Below are 18,318 nucleotides of genomic sequence, written 5' to 3' on the forward strand. Positions count from 1 at the left end.
ACTTTCGCACAGGGCTATTTCATCATCAGTGCAGGAGGAAAGCTGACACTGAGGGAAAATTCTTAAAAGGGCTAACTTCCAAAAATGTTGTCGTGTTTTGTTTTTTTCTGTTCTGGTACTGAGTTAGCTGATACCGAGCCTGCGCTAAAGTCTGATACGGTTCTCACTGAGGCCGGAGGAGCAGAGCCAGAGGATCGAGGCGGATGTAAACACGAGCCGCTCTCCGTCAGCGGAGTGATACCTCTTCGCGTGTTTTTCTCTCTTTGAACCTAGAGCTGTCACACAGGGCTCCAGCCCCCGCCCCTCCTCCCCCCTCCTCTTACTCTTCCTCGCTCGCGCTCGCAGCAGGTCGTCCTGATTGGTCCACACTGCCCGTGGGTGCACGCGGATCCACTCGTGATCAGGGCGAGTGGGCGGGGTCACGGGGTATTGTTGTCCCCTGATTGGCTGCTTGTCTCTCCGCGCGGATCACAACAAGAATGTTTTTCATACTAGAGTCAGTGCTGTCAAAGCAGCAAGTGCCGCGCACACACACACACACACACACACACACATATGTGAATGATAAATAATAATCATTTATTATTAAATATTGTTTTATTAAAATGTAACCAACTTCAAGTTACAACGCTATAAAAAGTTTTCTGTTTATTATAGAATAATACAAATAACACAACCTTAAATTAAAATAAACATTAGACACTTTCTGGCAACTTGAAATATTAATAATAGCCAAAGTTTATCCAATTTAATGAATAAATAATGAATAAATCCAAAGAAACAAAGAAATTGTAATAATAATGAAAATGAAAAAATAAATAAATAAATTAAAGCCACAAATACATAACAAAAATATTTTTAAAAAGTAGATTGCCATAACACAATATGTCAATCGCATAAAAGATAATCTGAAATAATAAAAATTACAATCCCAAAAACTTACCATGAATTCAAATAATAAAAAATACAACTATTTCAGACTTTCTGTTTAATATATTTGGAAAATCTAAAAAAAAGTTTTTAATATTCTAAAGAAAACTCTGCTTATGTAAATAGCAACACTAAATGAATGAATAAATGTCTTTATTGTCACTGTGCAAAGTACATTGTGAAGTATGCATGTAAATAAATGCACACACTCACATATAAATAAATACACTCCTACATGTGCATGTGTATATTTAAGTTGTTTTTATGTATCTCATACTCACACAGATAGATAAGATAAAATGTTATTGAAAAAAGTTGTTAAGTTTTTGTGTCTCTTGAATAAATGTAAATAATTCAATAAAATCAGTATTTTTGCTTTTGATGATTTGGATTTCTTGTGGTTGTGTCTGTTTTTGTTGTGTCTGTGTCCGGACGCCAGGGGGCGGTGTCCAAAAAACACACACAAACTGTTTTCCGAGTCTTTTCCGGCTGTAGCGGAACTCCGGGCTTTCTTTCCCCGTGCCGTCAGCGGACCACAACGTGTCCCGACAAAATGGCACTTTATAATTTCAAGAAGATTATGGTGGTTCCCACCGCCAAGGTAAGTTTTACCTTTAGCTAACATCGCGTTTTAAAGGGGCTGAGGTTCGGTCCGACTCGCCGTGGGAAATGGCAGGAGATAAAAGATGGTGGAAAAGAAAACACGTGCCGTACTGGGCTGACGAGAGCGCAGCATGTTTCAGAAAAGCAAACTTAAGACAGAAAACTGCTACACTGAGTCTGACATGTCATTATATGTAAATAAACAGCCAGTAATAGTCTGTCTTAGCCGGTGGTAGCTCTAATTTTCGCTTTCAGAACTACATTCACAAATCTGGAAGTGCACGTATGTGTGTTTTCTCACCTCTGTATAAGTCTAAGGCTGTTTGTTTCATACGTTTCTGTTTCCTGTGAGCAGAGACACTGTTACTCACTTCGGCAGGTATAAGATGCTCTCATAACCTCGATGAAAACAGGCCTAATGACTCTCGTGTGGCTGCAGTGGTGTCAGTCCTTTTAAACACCACGTTGTGGCGGCCTACTATGAGAACAACGTCATGAAAGACTCTGCCTTCTTTCCTCAAACAGTTTTTTCTATATAACTTGTATGCCGAACTTTAAAAAACACTATAATTGGTGGTAAGCGTCATATAAAATTGTGTTATAAGCTGCTTGACTTGGCCGGTAGCGAGTAAACATTAAACTGATTGGTTTCTCAGGGATGTCTGGCTGGATTCTAGGAAAACCGATTATATGAGGTTTTATGGGCTGAATTACAGGAAAATTGAATTTTCTTGTACGTAATGTAACGAGTCAAGTATCGATAAATATAACCTCAAATAGCCAAATAATTAAAGACACTAGAGCCCAAAAATAAACACAGTTTTTCTGATGATGTTGTATTGATTTGTTTGTTTGTGGTGATCTGTGGCTGACCTTTACCCTGTTTAAATCTGTGCAGGATTTCATCGATGTCACTTTATCCAAAACCCAAAGGAAGACACCCACGGTGGTACACAAACATTACCAGATTCACCGTATCCGACACTTTTACATGCGAAAGGTGAAGTTCACCCAACAGAACTACCATGACCGCCTCACGCAGATCCTCACCGACTTCCCCAAGCTCGACGTAAGAGAAGAAACTTTGAAAGAGACTCCTTTCATTTAAATATCTGGTCAAACTCGTATGATGCTTAATGTTACGTGATGTTTTCCGTCTCCTCAGGACATCCACCCTTTCTATGCTGATCTAATGAACGTCTTGTATGACAAAGATCATTACAAGTTGGCCTTAGGACAGTTAAACATTGCCAAGAATCTGATTGACAAGTAAGTTTATCTAAAATCTATTGCTGGTTATTGTTGTGCTGTGAACACTGCTTTCAGATCCATGCTCTGCTTCGTTCCTCCTGATGTACAAATCTGAATCAAAAGCCTCTCACTCTGTTTGCTAGATGAGTTGATGGATGTAAAGCTTTGACATCTTCTGTGGTGTTTGCATACAGTGCATGTTTTGGAACCTTGGAAAAATATTTGTGCGAGGCGATAAGATATCATGTGTCCAGTATGCTGACCATTTTCTTAAAGACTTTGTTACTCGGTTTATTTATTGGAGGCTTACCTTGAGAATGAGAGTCTGGTTTCAGTGCATTTATGTGAGCTTGGTGGGTATGCTGATGCGCTCAATAGGGCTACTTTTTTGAATGTCCGAGTTTGCATTAGACCATTCAGATTAGCAACCACTGCATTGTTTTTCATGCATTTATATTACACCTTCAGAAACTTCAAGCTACAGAACAGCTGTGATTGGCTCCTGCAGGCACAGGCACTGATTTATGGGGCGCTTGTTATGCTTTTGCTTTGCGTTCTATTGCCAGTGCCTCTACATTAGATTAATTGTGCAGCCCTAGTTACATCAGTGTGTTACTTCAATCACATGTAAGCACCGGCAGTTGTCAGTATTTTTCTTCCGGTCTAGAGCTCTGACTTGTGAACATAATTTATTTTTTATTGCACAAAGAACAAGAGGATGATGGCAGAGTGCAAACATAAGCAACTGTCTGCCGCTGCTAACAGGATGTCAGGTCCTTGCAAGCATCTGCAAGACAGCATGCAAACAAAATGCGAAGAACCTGAAGCTGAGCGTAATCAGACCTGCAGTGCAGCAGCAGGACTTAACGTTCTACCTGTACATATTTCTACTGTCGAATGTGTTGATCGCTGTTACGTGCTTCTCTTTGGGCTGGTTTTCAACTTTGCTGTGAGCTTAGTGTTAAAATTAAAACTGTAACATGATCACACACGTCTCCTGTGTGTCCTCATAAGGTTTATATTGTTAAGTAAAACTGTGTGACAGTGTTTCAAAGTAATGCAACAAGTAGTGTAATGAATCAGTTTCTCCTGAGGATAATCAAGTAATTTTATGCATTACTTCAAAAAAAGTGACTTGTACTACATTACTTTTCTGAGTAACGACCCCAACGCTGGTCTAGACTTACTCTCCTATAACAAAGGAGTGAAGAGGCATCTTTTGTTCTTTCAGTGTTGCCAAAGACTATGTGCGCCTGATGAAGTATGGAGACTCTCTGTATCGGTGTAAGCAGCTGAAGCGAGCGGCTCTCGGGCGTATGTGCACCATCCTGAAACGGCAGAAATCCAGCCTGGAGTACCTGGAGCAAGGTGAGGAGGAGGAGGAGAGTTTAGGCTGTGATTGAGAAGCTGAATCTGTCCAAAGTCGTACTTTTCCTTTTAGCTGAGAGGTTTGAGTAGTTCAGTCTGTTTCTCCTGTCTTCATACGTAACCCTTACTCATCTTTCAGTGCGTCAGCATCTGTCCCGTTTGCCAAGCATCGACCCAAACACGAGGACCCTGCTTCTGTGCGGTTACCCCAACGTGGGCAAGTCCAGTTTCATCAACAAGGTAAATCCCAGACACGTTTATCACGATTATTGATTTCCACTCTGAACCAACTTTACGAGCAAGATTCTGATTAAACTCTTAAATTATTGCACTTACTGCGCTTGCACTTCTGATTAGACTCAGACTGTATTTCATTACCCTGAATTTATACATGTGTAATGACAATAAAGTTGAATCCTAATCCTAAATTATTATAACCTAGTGTTTCTTTTTCTGTTTGTACTGAACAGTGATTGCAGTCACTAAGTCACCTCCATCTGCCTGCTTTCAGTGTAGCTAACAGTGTAACTGGTTTCTTCCCTGTCAGGTGACCAGAGCCGATGTTGACGTCCAGCCGTACGCTTTCACCACCAAGTCTCTGTTTGTGGGTCACATGGACTACAGATACCTCCGCTGGCAGGTGAGATGATCCTGCTCGCCTGAGTTTTACTGCAGTTATCGTCTCATTGGTAAAAATGAACTCCAGGACAGTGGACGTAAAGCATGTGAAAATGAGGTTTAAAAGGAAAGCTTTGCACTCGTTGCGAAGTACGTATTGTTTTCTTGGATTCACTTTGAGTGGCTTTGCATGGTTGAGTTCATCCACTCACCGAAACAAGCCAGTTTATCCTGATTTCCCTTCCTTTAAGCCAGCTGTCATCTGATAGGCTGCCCCTCATAAGCAAAGTGGAGGCAGAATAGAGCAGCTTTTGTACTGATATTCTAACTAAACATGGGATTGGTGATGTTAACTCTGTACCTGCAGAGCTGCTGAAGTTTCTCCTGTTTATGTTTAATTAATATGGAAGCTGCTGTTGATGTTTCTCTTACGATCATTATTGCGATCGTTTGCTTGTAGTAAATGATACAATGTATGTGCTTAAAGTTGGCTGAGAGTCTGGACAACTTCACGAGACCACGCCATCTCAGGAGAAACAAACATGGTAGAAATCAGCATTTAGTTTTCTCTGTTTTAGGTTATAGTTTTGGAAATCTTGTGAAAATCAACTTGACTCCTGCAGGAAGGGCATTCAGGACTTCAGGAGTTTCTTATTTTTTTTTTGCCTGGATTTTGAGGGAAAACAAAAATGGCCACAATGTTTTGTCTCAGGTTTAAAAGCAGTTTCCCTAACAGAGTTCACTTAAACTCAAACGAAACATCTTCAAATGCATCCTGATAAATCTAGCGTAGGCTTTCCCCTCACTCTAAAGGAGGAGTGGGAGTTGTGTTTTCCCCTAAAACTGTCCATTTTAGTAAGCTACGACCTCCTGTTGTTATTCACATGCTAACTGTGTGTTTGTGTGTAGGTGGTGGATACCCCCGGTATCCTTGACCACCCTCTGGAGGAGAGGAACACCATCGAGATGCAAGCCATCACGGCTCTGGCTCACCTCAGGGCGGCGGTTCTTTACGTCATGGACGTTTCTGAGCAGTGCGGTCACACCCTGCAGGAACAGCTGGAGCTCTTCAACAGCATCCGACCCCTGTTCGCCAACAAGGTCAGACGGCAGCATATCGTATCTGTTCTGCAGATGAGTCAGTCCCTGAAGATTCAAGCACTGGACCCCCTCAAAATCAGCTGATTCGTTATCTACAAGAACCTTAGTCTAAGCAGTCACGCAAAAAAATGTCCTCCATACTATGAATATTTTGTGAGTTAGTAAGCAGGGATGGGTCGAATATTTGTATCTCTTAATTCAGCTGATCATTGTTGGTGACTTTATAAACACAGGGGATAACCACAAACACTTTCAGGGCTGAAAAAAAGAGATTTAAGCTGTTTTAAAAACTGCAACCAAATCAATTTTACACACTATTTTAAAATGAAAAAAATCTGATTTCTGATAATCATCAGATAAAAACTTAGATAAATTGCATTTTGGGTAAACTTTAGAGTGTGGCATCACATGTTTGGGATGGCATGTGAAAGCTCCTCACAGGGGTACAGCCTGGATGGGTCGCTCAGTTCATATTAGCACCTACGATGATGGTGGTGAAATGGAGAAATATTATTGGTGTAGATAAGTTTTCCTTCTTGAATACAGAGAGTTTCAGGATCAGTGGAGGGTCTGAGTATGAGCCAGCAGTAAACACAAGCGTCAGTCTCCTGATTGTGTTTAGTGAAGTGTGTAAAAGGCCTGTGCCGTCGTATGCCAGAAGAAAACTGTCCCAAGTTGAAAAATCAGTGAAGTGAGACTTTGCTAAGAGACACTTTGGGTGAATTTACAAAGATTTTGGTTGTTTAAACATGTTTTTGAATGTAGGACAGCTCTTGTACTTATGCTGGAAAAAATCCCACATATTTTAAAAGCGCCAAATTTGACCTACCCTTATTTACTTTGAGGACATCTAGCGCTGGAACATTTCCTAGTATCAAGTTAAAATTTCTCGAGGCTCAAATATGCTAAAGTTACTGTATAAAAAAGAACATCTGATCTTGAGGGGGTCAGGTGGGACTTTTGTTTTCAGGTTTAATTGACTTTAAAAGATTTTTAGCACTCACACTGTTGGTGATTGTTTCTTTACCCCGCAGCCTCTCATCATTGTGGCAAACAAATGTGACGTGAAGAAGATCAGCGAGCTGTCTGAGGAGAACCAGGTGGGTGGTTTACAGGTTACACATCTCAAAGACTGGAATGTGCAGGATGTGTTTATCAGACAGTAGAGACATCCTTCATGTTTAACACGTTGAATTTCCTCTTTGTTGTCAGAAAATCTTTGCAGACCTGTCTGCAGAGGGAATCCCCGTCATCGAGACCAGCACCCTGACAGAGGAGGGCGTCATGCAGGTTAAAACCGAGGTGAGAAATGGCCGACTCGGGCTCGCTCTGGTCCCGGAGCGTGTCGAGCATTTGATCTCACCGTGGCTGCCATCTTTCTTTCAGGCGTGCGACCAGCTCCTCGCTCATCGCGTCAACACCAAGATGAAGGGCAAGAAGGTCCACGATGTTCTCAACCGGCTGCACCTGGCCATGCCCGCCAAGAGGGATGAGAAGGTCAGTCAAACTCTTGAATGGCACTCTTAAACAGTTTAAAGCTGTTTAACTCGTTACTTTTGCTTTTTTTCTTACATTTGTTAAAGTTGAAATCTGTTCATGTTTTCAGGAGAGGCCTCCGTTCATCCCGGAGGGAGCCATGGTGCGCAGGAAAGCGATGGAGGTGGACGCACCCAAACGCAAGCTGGTAGGTGTGGTGGGAACTTCAGGCTTATAGCAAAAGAGACAGCAAGCATTTGATCAGACGTGTAAAGTAACTAAGTATAATTACTTAAGCTCTTTACTTTAATTTCATTGTATATTTATCTTACTTTACAGAACCTGGAGGCAATAATCTTTCTTACTCAACTAATTTCACTACTCGTGTATTTTGTATTTGTATTTTGATTATCTGATAATGTAAGCCCTGCTTTGAATTCATGAGTTTGACTCTAAATAGCAAAAAGTGAGTAATAATTTGAGTTTTTCTCCCTCTGCTGAGTTTAATTCTCTGTGCGGCTGTTTGTAAAATAAATGTTTACTCTTCTTCTTACAGGAGAGAGATCTGGAGCTGGAGCTGGGTGATGACTACATTCTGGACCTTCAGAGTAAGAAGCGCTTCCCTTCAATAACAGAGCTGCTGCTGTGACATTTCAGACCATTTTTTCACTGCTGTTCTTTTTTTTTTGTCTTTTTAAGAATACTGGGATCTAATGAATGAGGATGAGAAGCGTGATAAGATTCCTGAAGTGTGGGAGGGCCACAACATCGCAGATTTCATTGATCCCGGCATCATGAAGGTGAGCGTCTGCTTTTCACGTCTGCATGTGCACGAAGGCCTGCAAGGGTTCACGTTGCTGAGATTCTGCAGACATCTGTGTGCAAACGAGGACACCGACTGTGAACGCGTCCTCTGAGCAGGCTAGAGCGTAGTATAAAATGAACGGCTGTGGTTACCTGCTGTTTACAGCTGTTCGTGTGTTCTTCCACAAAGGAGAAGTTCACATTAAAAATCTAACAGCCTCCAGATTAATCTGGGGAAACCTACTTCCCTTAACTGGTCCTTCCGCTATGCCAAGAAACAAAGGGCAAAAACTGTTAAACAATGAAAACCACAAGATCCTTTATGATTAACAGTGACTGGGTTCATTTCTGTGTAGTGTAAGTGCGTTTTACTGTCATCTACGGTTCCTCTGTGCTTTTGTTATCTGCTACACGAGTAAAGCTGAGCAGAGGACACTAATCTCTATAACTGTAATGCATACCTCTGTATTTACTTCTGTATACCTGGGCTACTCGTGCCGTTGTTTATGACCACACTGATATTCCAAAATGTAGAAAATAATGTGAACAGCTAAAGAAATCTAACCTATTCTGCGCTTTTAATGATAACAGCTGAACCACTGAGGCCTTCAGCATGAATGTAGTTCATTTATCTCCAGGATGCTCTCAGAAAGGCTTAATGGAGAAAAAGAGGAAAAAGGCATTTGTCAAATGTGTTTCTGCCCTCTAAACTCTGTCCTCTAAATGCGTGTTTGTTTTTCTCTCGGCCCTCACAGAAACTGGAGGAGCTGGAGAAGGAGGAGGAGCTGAAGGAGCGAGCCGGGGAGTACGATTCTGACGAAGAGAGTGAGGACGAGGAGATGCAAGAGATCCGCATTCTCGCCGAACAGATCCGCGAAAAGAAGCAGCTCAAGGTCCTGGAGTCGAAAGAAAAGGATGTGCATGGACCTCGCATGCCCAGGACTGCCACCAAGGTGAGCAGTGCTCAGTTTAAGCTAATCACTGTCACTTTGCTGGAGTTGAGATGTGGGTCGAATTTAAGTACAGCTGCCTTCAAATACTTTATATTGATTGTTCCAAACATGATAAAAATATATGCCAACATAGCAGATTTTTCCCCTATTCTTTAATATTTGTTGGTATTTAATTTCAGTCTTTGGTGTCAACAAACATCAGAGAGCTTAAACTGTATCAAGTGCTGACAAATAGGTGAAAGAATTATGAATGCGTTCCTGCTCATCACCTCACCTCTGCTGGTTGCTATTCCTGTTTTTCAAACATGGAAAATTAGCTGCACTTCCAGCAAGTATAAAGACGTCATATCGTCGGCTGAATATATGTAGAGACAACGTGACACACAGGGTGAACTGCTGGATCCTTATAGCTGGGTTTAATTCATTGGTTTTAGTGAGGTGCGGCTTAAAAACTGGCATGTACAAAACATATTCCCTCAGTAATTGACACTGCACTCAAAACATCAGTGGAAAAAAGAATCAGTGGAAACGTGGCATTCATGGAAACCAGGTTATGTGCTCATCATCAGTTACCATGGTGATTTAGCCAGATTTAAGAAAAAAAGAAAAGGACCGCTTTCAGGACGCAGGACAAATTTTGAAGGCTCCACCTAGTGGAGATTTTTACCCAGAGTTACTCCGTCAAGCTTCAAGCCGGTGACTCCATTTAGTTTAGGGCTGTGCGATATGACCAAAATCTCATATCCCGATATTAAGACATCTATCGTCGATATAACGATATAAATTACAAAAATGTAACATTTCCTGTAAATTCTGTGAATCTCGGGCATCTCGACTTGGGTGAAGTGTTTCCAGCTGGGCGTCGTGTACCTGGAGTCGAGTGTTTTAACTGATGCATGGAACTATACATTTTTAGACGTAAGTTGTAGCGGCCGCCATTTTCTTTGTGAGTATCGTGCTGCGGAGAAAAGTCTGTTCTAACGTTTGAGTCTAAGGTTTATTTTTTAGTACCTGGCGGCTCTTTTTTGCTTCTCATCCGTAAATACTCTGCATCTTTCACGTGACTCGTTTTATTTTGAAAAGTCTCAACAGGATCTTGAGCTTTATTGTGAAAGGTTTATGTGGAAAATAAACAAGCGGACATGCCGTGGTTTTACCGTCGTTGTTGCTAACGACAACGCATAAAAAACAAGCGCTTGTCCGTCCGTAGTGTGGTTATATTAAATATAAGAGAAAGAGAGAACTTTAAGAAATTAATATAGCCACTACAGTGACCATCAAAATGATGAAAAAATATTGCCGTAAACAGTTTATTTTGCGACACCACGAAACAAACGATAGCGTAAAATGAAACGATAGACGTTTTTCTATCGTCATCCGATATATATCGTTATATCGAACAGCCCTAATTTAGTTCTTTGACTGTCTGTCTTTTGTCTTTTGAGCCCACGTTTCACTCACGCTGACGTCTGAGCTCATGAATGTGTTTATTCTGATATGTTCAGGTTGAGAGGAAGCGGCTCGAGAAGGAGATGGGTAACCTCGGTCTGGACATGGACGACAAGGACGATGTAAGTTCTGATTTTAAATCAGTGCCTACAGGATGTATGTAACTGAATTAATGATAATGATATTACGTTATAATTACAATGGTGCCCACGGTAACAAATAACATTGAGGTGTTGCCTCTTTTTTTAAAGTTACAAACATGAAGACTCTCAAAGCAAATGAAAGAAAGATTTTTAGAAGCTGATTATGTCAGAGCATCGTCTTTCTGTGGAGAGTCTCAGATTTTCAGTTTACTGGGATTTTATGACTTCTCAAGATTGTGGTTTAATAGTAAAAGGTTGTCAAACTTCTTGGGCATGGAATGAGGCAAAGTTTTTATATTATTTTGTTTATTGCTAATAATAAAGAATAAAATCTTGCTGGGTTTGGTGTGTGGACTGTTGGACTTTTAATATAAAGGATTTTTTGAATAATTACAGCGAAACGTTTGTTTCAGTATGATCTTCTTTGGGGTGTTTTCATTTAATTTGTTTAATGAACTAACTTTATTTAGTTAAATATATGTCCTTTTATTTAGATTTTCTTTAATTAGTTTGGTTGTTTTGTGATTCACTTGTTTTATTTTTATTATTGAAGTGTTTGTAAACTCATTCATGTTTGCCTGGTTATGTGTTTCTTCGGGGTTGGCGGTGTTGATGTTGTCTCGTGCTCTTGTTGTTTGTACTGGTTCTTGATGAGTGAATCTTTGGAGACGTGTGTGTCTAAGTGTTTCCTGTCGTGTCCTTTCAGAGCCACTACGCGCAGCAGGCCAGACGCTCCCGCAGCGTCGCTAAGAAACGTAAGCGTGAAGCTTCGGCCCCTCCGACCTCCCGAACCCGCAGCCAGAGTGCCTCCCGTCCACCCCGAGACCAGTCTGGTTTACGAGATGCAAAGGTAGGAGGCCGTGGCTTTGCTCAGCTTTTAACTAAAATCTGCTCTGTGATCAACTCGCTTAGTCTTTTAGGTTTATGAAGAGATGAGCTACCTCACATCAGAGATCTGTAAACATTAGTTGTTTCACACTTAATTAATCACAAATTGGCCAATACTGAAATAACTGAAGAGGCTTTTCCACCTTACCTTTAATCCAGTTACCTTCTGCACAGAAAAACGTGATCCTAAATGTTACTCGCTGATGTTTAATCTTCCTTGTGGTGTTTGTGCAGAGGGTCACTTTAGGCTGAGCTGACTGCAGTGCTGTCAGTAAACCAGTGGAAGCCCTAAATAAGGCTACGTTCACACTGCAGGTCTTAATGCTCAATTCCGATTTTTTGATCAAATCCGATTTTTTTTGTCTGCTTGTTCACACTACACATAAAATGCGACATCAAACGCTCTCCAGTGTGAACGCTCAAAGCGGCCCGCATGCGCAAAAGAAGATGTCACACAGAACTCGCTCTGTTTAGACCCAGAGCAAACAGTATTGTTTGACTGATAGTCCTTAATATAAAGACTTCGGACTTTATGTTTCCAGATTTTTGCTTTAAGTTATTTTGTTATTTACATAATAATGTAGATGACCTAATAATGATCCTTTTTGCTGTTTTTTGAGGAGCGGTGCTTCAAAGGATAGTTGCAGATTTCTGTCAGAATCTGCAGAAAATACAGTAAAAATAAAATGTTCACATTTCTCCAACGTTGTCTTCCCAACAGTTTCACCGGATGGTAGGAAATCGTTCGCGATGTCCTATCGGGCGCTTCTCCGGCGCTGATAATTGGCGTCTGTCTTGTGTCAGTGACGTAAAAGACGGATTTAATGCGACATGACCGTTCACACAGCAGTCGCTTTCTAAAACATCGGATATGTATCGGATTCAGTACCACATACGAAAGTGACCCAGATCGGATTTGAAAATATCGGATTTGTGCCGTTCACACTGTCATACCAAGATCGGATACGGGTCGCATAGGGGCGAAAAAATCGGATTTGATGCGCTTTCGCCTGCAGTGTGAACGTAGCCTATCTGATCAGAGTTATCTTTGAATTCCTTGTTTTGTCTGACTCACTTAAACTGCATACTGTCGTGTGCAGGAATTACTGCATTTATCAAGTTTTATATGTTACTAGTAGTTGCAGCTTATTTATAAAGGTTAAAAATACAATTTCAGCATTGTCCTTATTTCTTATTTTTTAGCTCTTAAAAAGCATCAATGCAGTAACTGGTCTGGGGTTCAAAATGTAACAGATGCATGAAGTGAATCCCTCGTTCTGTAAACTGACCGCTGGCTTTGTTCGTTTGTTTGTCAGATGGTGAAGAAGACGAAGAAGATGATGAAGAAATCCCAGAAAGACATGAACCGCCAGGGCAAGAAGGGAGAGTCAGACAGACACGTGTTTGACCTCAAACCCAAACACCTCCTGGCTGGGAAGAGGAAGTCGGGCACCACAGATCGCAGATAAAACTGCTTTTCCTGGACTGTTGACACCTGGACACTCTGCTGGCACCATTGCTGGGGAACCATTTACATGATTAGTGATTATATTAATACCAATTTTCAGCTCAAGCATTTGCTCATGGAAGTGAAGCTCAGCTGTAAGGAAAACATAACTGTATTGAATGGCAGAGACTTTGTTGTGGTTAATGTCTTACTGTGTTACTGCAGTAGTTCATGTGTGAAGCTGATTTGTATTCAGTGTCCGAAGGTTTCTTCTTGGCAGTATCAGTAAAGTAAAACTTTTTGCCTTACAGCTCGTATGTGGCTCTACTTTGGATAAAGTGATGATGATGCTTCCTTTATAGTCTCTTCTTGAGAAATATTAACACGGGAGCCAAATAAACACATCGGAACTAAAATATCTCAGGTGTCATATTTTTCTCTATGCAGTGATTTTATCTTAAAGAGACAAGGTGCAGGTACAGGAATGAACCTTATTGTGTGTTTATATTCCTGATTTGAAAATACTGGTGATAATTGTCTCAGTTGTGCAACAGTTGTGCCAATTTTGCAGCAGCGAACATGCAGTTTTGTTGCACTAAAACAACGTCACGTCCAAACTTACTTTCACATTTTAATAACTTTCCTTGCTTGTGTGAAATACGCACACCAACACGTTTTTCAAACCTTTTTAGTTCCTGGTTTCATTTTTTTCATAACAAACACGGACAGTCCTACCAATCTTCTTTTTTCTTTTTTTTTTTTAGTTGAATTTCATGGTTAATTTTCAACTCTTTTTGTTGTGATGGTTCACATTTTGGTAGTAGCTGTCTCATTTCGGTTGTTTTTCTCTCTTTGATCCTTTTGTACGACCTTTTTGCATCTTTTCCTACAATTGTTTTTTGACACTGTTTTGTGTTACATTTTTATTTTATTTTATTTTTTTTAGACAATTTTAGCTCATTTTGTCTTTGTGCTATGCTGTGATCATTTGCCATCTCTTTTTACCACCATTATGTCTATTTGGGGTCGATTACTGTCACGTTTTTGTTTGTTTGTTTTTTGTCATTTCACGGATGTATGTTTTCTGGGATATATTTAAGACCTGGTTTTAGAGCTTGGACCTTCCTAGGCCCCGTTCATTATGTCCATTATTAGAAAGCATTTACACCAGAATGATTAAAAGCGCTTTTAGTGCTTTTATTACATGTGTGAAATGGCTTCATGCCCTAATTTAATTTTTATGAAGCCGAATTTACAAAAACATGTAATTTATTTGTAAAAGCTCCATAAATTTAGACTGTAGTTTGTTTTTATGTGGCGACAATCAAGAAAACAAGAAACTAACAAAGTCTAGATAGTTTGCTGTGACCGGCGTGGGCTTTTATTGCGAAAAAACCTCGGACCGGAATTGGCTTCGTTATCTTTTCTCGCGTAACGGTACCCGTCTGCTGTCAACGCGGATTTTGGACAAAACCTGCGCAGCATTCTCAGACCTTGAAGAAAATGTTAGCGACGACATCAGTTCCCATCCACTCCCGAAATAAAAACGAGTATTTGTAGACTTTCTGGTGAGTTGGACTCCATGTTTGGGCAGGTTATTTTCACCGTTAGCCCGTTAGCATGCCTGGCAGCACCAGCTAATCGGGGAAACGTTAGCTTGGCTAAGCTGGGCATCGCCGATTTTAATTGTCTAGAACTGCTAATGTTAAGGTCCACTTTTTTCCAGGTTTTTTCGTTCTTTTTTAAACCTTTAATGCTAGTGTTTTATGAAAATATTTTATCCAAATGTAGTGCAAGATAATGTGACCTCAGCGCTGTTTTCATTGCGCTCACACCAGTGACAGTCAGCAGGAGGAACTAGGCACCAGACAGCTAAACAAGGCTGGTTTTATTCCTCAGAAACGGGCAGTAACGGATGGACGACTCTCTGATGTCTGTGATAGTTTCAGCCTGACTGGCGATTTAAAAACACCTCTTATTTGCGTGTTTTAGTATCCAGACACCTTTGTGTCAACTCAAGGACAAATGTAACACACACCAGGCTCAGATGTGTGAAGACTGATTTGAACATCCAAAAATGAATCTTCCTTTCGTGTTTCTCTGTGTAGTTGAACCTAAATTACTGTCTTTTCCTGAACCTAATCACACTGTTTTGTTGGTTAAATATAACTGAGTAGTTTTTGTTCATAAATCCAACGAAACTTAAAACTCAAAATAATAAAAATAAGAGGTCGACGATGACTGTTGGTTTCACACAGGGGACAGACCTCTCTTTTCCAGGTAAAAAGGTTAAAGTCATCCACCACAATCTGCCGTTCATATCACCTCAGCAGACCTCTGATAATCTGGTTCTGGCAGTAAGCAGTGAAGTGTAAACATTACTCAAAACTCGGAAATGTTCCTGGAGCGAAACACACACATAGGCTTTTTGTGTAAGTCAGATGGGGTAAGTAACGTGTCATTCCTAATATTTAGATTATTTTAAAATGCATAACTCTTAAGTGATGAAGTGATTATCAGCAGGCTTTCTTTTAACATCTTAGAAATCATTCAGCTGCATAACAAGTAGGAGTGGGCAGGATGTTGATCATCCGCTTCTCTCATGGTGTGGGATTTTTTTTTTTTGTAGTTATGATTCATGATAAACAAGTTAAACGCCAACCTGAACACTTCAAAGAGGAAAATATTCTGCTGTTCTCTCTCACTGATTTATGAAACGACAAGAACGAGTCTGTGAAAAAATCAGTGAGTGGTACCCACCTGATTTTTTTCCTCTCTCCTGTATCTTTAGTACATTTAATGAAGTCATGAAAAATGTTGCCTTCATTTTAGTTAAAGCCCTTAAAATGACTGATCTGGCCCACCCTAATAAGGAGACATGAGTGGGTGGATGTCAACTTCATAACTTTAAAGTTATGTTCCTTCTTGGGTGAAATATGTGTTTAAAAAAATGCTTAAGGATAACATGGTCTAAAAACACACTGATTTTCTGGCAACTTGTGGCATGATAAACTGGTATTGGCATTAATGGTGATATTAAAAAAATTATTATTGGGTTAAAATTGCTCAAATGACATTATCATAATTAATCCAGTGTTGGCTTAAGGACTGACTTTGCAGTTCATCAGTGATTCTGTTTTCTTTCGTTAAGTACTTTATTGTAGCCACAGATTATTATGCTTGGAGTTGGTATAAAATTAACTTCATTGAAGTTCTGTTATAAAGTTCTGTTGTAATGCAAATTAAAATGTTTGACATTTTGACTTTATGTACCTCAGAGGCCTGTAACTGAGGCCTGACCTGACAGATCAGTTACTCCTCATCTTTCACTTTCTTTTCCTCTTTTGTCCATTCTTCTTTTTATTACATTAAATTTGACATGAGACCTTTTCTTTTCTGTTTTTTTTTTACTCCCATATTTCATTTTATTGCATCTCAGAGCGATAAGTAACCCTGTTTAAAACATTTAAACTGTTGCCACTCTGTGTGCCTTCCTTCTCTGATGCTGTTATTTCAGTTTCCTCTGTTGGAAATTCTGATGCTTTTTTAGATTTAATATTATAGACTTTTTTTTTTTCTTTTTTTTTTTTTAAATAAAACCTTAACTGCTTTCTTCCTGGTACACCTACAGGTAAACCGGTTCCCTTAGGTAGAGAAAAGTGGGTGTGGCACAATGCAGATTGTTTTAAACAATCCGGACCAGAGCAGGCCTGCCAAAAGGTCCAATCCATTATATTTTTCTCCATATTTTGTCATGAAGATTAATGCATGTAATAAGAAATTGAAGGTTTAATTTTACCTGAGACATGATTTTATTACAGTAACATTTCTTTGTAATCTGGAAACAATTATTTTGTTTCTCCAAAAACCTCTCGGCCTGTTGCTTCATCCATTTTATAAATGAATTATTTGTTTCCAGAATGAAGTTAAAAAAACTGAAATTAATATTTCAGAGGGGATTTTTTTCACTATATTGCATGCGCAGCCATTTCTTGCATGAAGTGAGAACATTTCTATTAGTAAATGTAGCAAATCTATATGTCTAATTATTGAACGAGCCTTTGGCTTTTGTGAAAGCATAATAATTTTTTTTCCCTCAAATATTGCTCATCTCTCACTGGAACATTTCAGCTTCATCTAACAAAATATTGAACACAGACAGTTTTCAGTTTCTAGAGCTGGAAGAAAAGGTTGTGGTGTGGTTGTTAGCTTCTCAGTTTCGATCCCAGTGGGATTTATTGAGTGTGCTCGCTGAGCAACACTCTGTTTCACACTCATTCACTTTGTCATTTCACACATTCACACATGGAAGCTGCCAAATAAAACCACTGCCAAGTGCTGCACTTGGCAGTGGTTAGGATTTCGTCTTGATGCTTTGCACTGAGTGAAGGAGACGGGATCTGTTCTCCTCACCCTTTGGTCAGCCTCTCTTTTGTGATTTTATACTTTCAGTCTGTGGTTGCATCAAGTTTGGACGGAGGGATGCCAGTGGAGAGCGGGAGTAGCGCTGCTGCCCGCCAGGCCAAGCAGAAGAGGAAGTCCCACAGCCTGTCCATCCGCAGGACCAACAGCACCGAGCAGGACCGCTCCGGCCTGCAGAGAGACATGCTGGAGGGACAGGTGATGATTCCTTAAATTGTACCCTGAGAACGGATGACAACTGCCCTTCTATTTCCAGCTGCTCCTCTGGAAACTGCACTCCTCTGCTGTCTTTCAGCATTAGCCTGCTGCTGTCCTGCTGTTTCTGTGAGCACCCGTAAGCACTTTGGTTGTAAGCCTAAGCCAATTAGGTTTTAATACAACCGTTTAGAGGACACATGATGGTTTATATTGTTGCCGGCTTGCCACAATTACTGGATGAGTGCTGTAAGATTGTTTTCATTTAGTGGATAAACAGATGGATTTAGAACAGGCTGAGCCATTTGAACTTCGCTTGGGTGGATCGTTCAGCTCAGTGGTGTTTGTTCCTGTTTCTGAGGTGTTAAAAACCCTGCTTGCTTTCTCCGTGGCCTGCCAATAAGGAGCTGAAATACTCGTGGGATGCAGGGTAAACACAGCTTACCTGGAGGTAATTATCTGAATCGAGAGTAAATCAAGAAAAAAAGGGAGAGGGAAAGGATTAGGAGCCTCTGAATTAGAAGTGCACACGTGGAGGAGGGAGTTAAAGCCTGTTGAACTGAAACACAGTTCACTGGCTTCTCTCACCTGCCTGGTGTACCTGTAATCTAACCAATTAAAAAGGTGCTTCAGTGATTTTTGTATTGCAGTTTCTTAAAGGATCAGTGCA

At 40.4% G+C, this 18,318-nt stretch overlaps 2 protein-coding genes across 3 annotated transcripts in view; both read left to right on the forward strand.

The window, feature by feature from the left end:
• The first annotated feature begins 1,383 nt into the window (after positions 1–1,383).
• Positions 1,384–13,449, forward strand: gtpbp4 (GTP binding protein 4). The gene is made up of 17 exons (XM_031748997.2): positions 1,384–1,531; positions 2,432–2,602; positions 2,699–2,802; positions 4,016–4,152; positions 4,292–4,392; positions 4,700–4,792; positions 5,680–5,871; positions 6,906–6,971; positions 7,084–7,173; positions 7,258–7,368; positions 7,478–7,555; positions 7,904–7,955; positions 8,047–8,147; positions 8,907–9,104; positions 10,610–10,675; positions 11,403–11,546; positions 12,901–13,449. The coding sequence occupies exons 1-17, from the start codon at positions 1,484–1,486 to the stop codon at positions 13,051–13,053; spliced, it is 1,905 nt and encodes a 634-aa protein (XP_031604857.1). The 5' UTR covers positions 1,384–1,483; the 3' UTR covers positions 13,054–13,449.
• Positions 13,450–14,422: 973 nt separating this feature from the next.
• Positions 14,423–18,318, forward strand: part of LOC116327408 (WD repeat-containing protein 37) — a 28,925-nt gene continuing 25,029 nt past the window's right edge. For both annotated transcript variants that reach the window (XM_031748992.2, XM_031748993.2), the window contains exons 1-2: positions 14,423–14,599; positions 17,484–17,651. In XM_031748992.2, coding sequence (XP_031604852.1) covers positions 17,514–17,651 — 138 coding nt within the window. In that variant the 5' untranslated portion in view covers positions 14,423–14,599; positions 17,484–17,513. The remainder of the gene's footprint in view (positions 14,600–17,483; positions 17,652–18,318) is intronic.

This window comes from Oreochromis aureus, linkage group 18 (genome assembly GCF_013358895.1).
Source record: "Oreochromis aureus strain Israel breed Guangdong linkage group 18, ZZ_aureus, whole genome shotgun sequence".
In the NCBI taxonomy this organism is placed as follows: Eukaryota; Metazoa; Chordata; class Actinopteri; order Cichliformes; family Cichlidae; genus Oreochromis; species Oreochromis aureus.

What these genes read in the sequence shown, in the direction of transcription:
- gtpbp4 (XM_031748997.2), top strand. Translation starts at nt 1,484, where the DNA reads ATGGCACTTTATAATTTCAAGAAGATTATGGTGGTTCCCACCGCCAAG. An exon ending in ACGCACCCAAACGCAAGCTG is followed by an intron (nt 7,556 to 7,903) that starts GTAGGTGTGGTG and finishes TTCTTCTTACAG; the next exon opens with GAGAGAGATCTGGAGCTGGA. An exon ending in TGCCCAGGACTGCCACCAAG is followed by an intron (nt 9,105 to 10,609) that starts GTGAGCAGTGCT and finishes TGATATGTTCAG; the next exon opens with GTTGAGAGGAAGCGGCTCGA.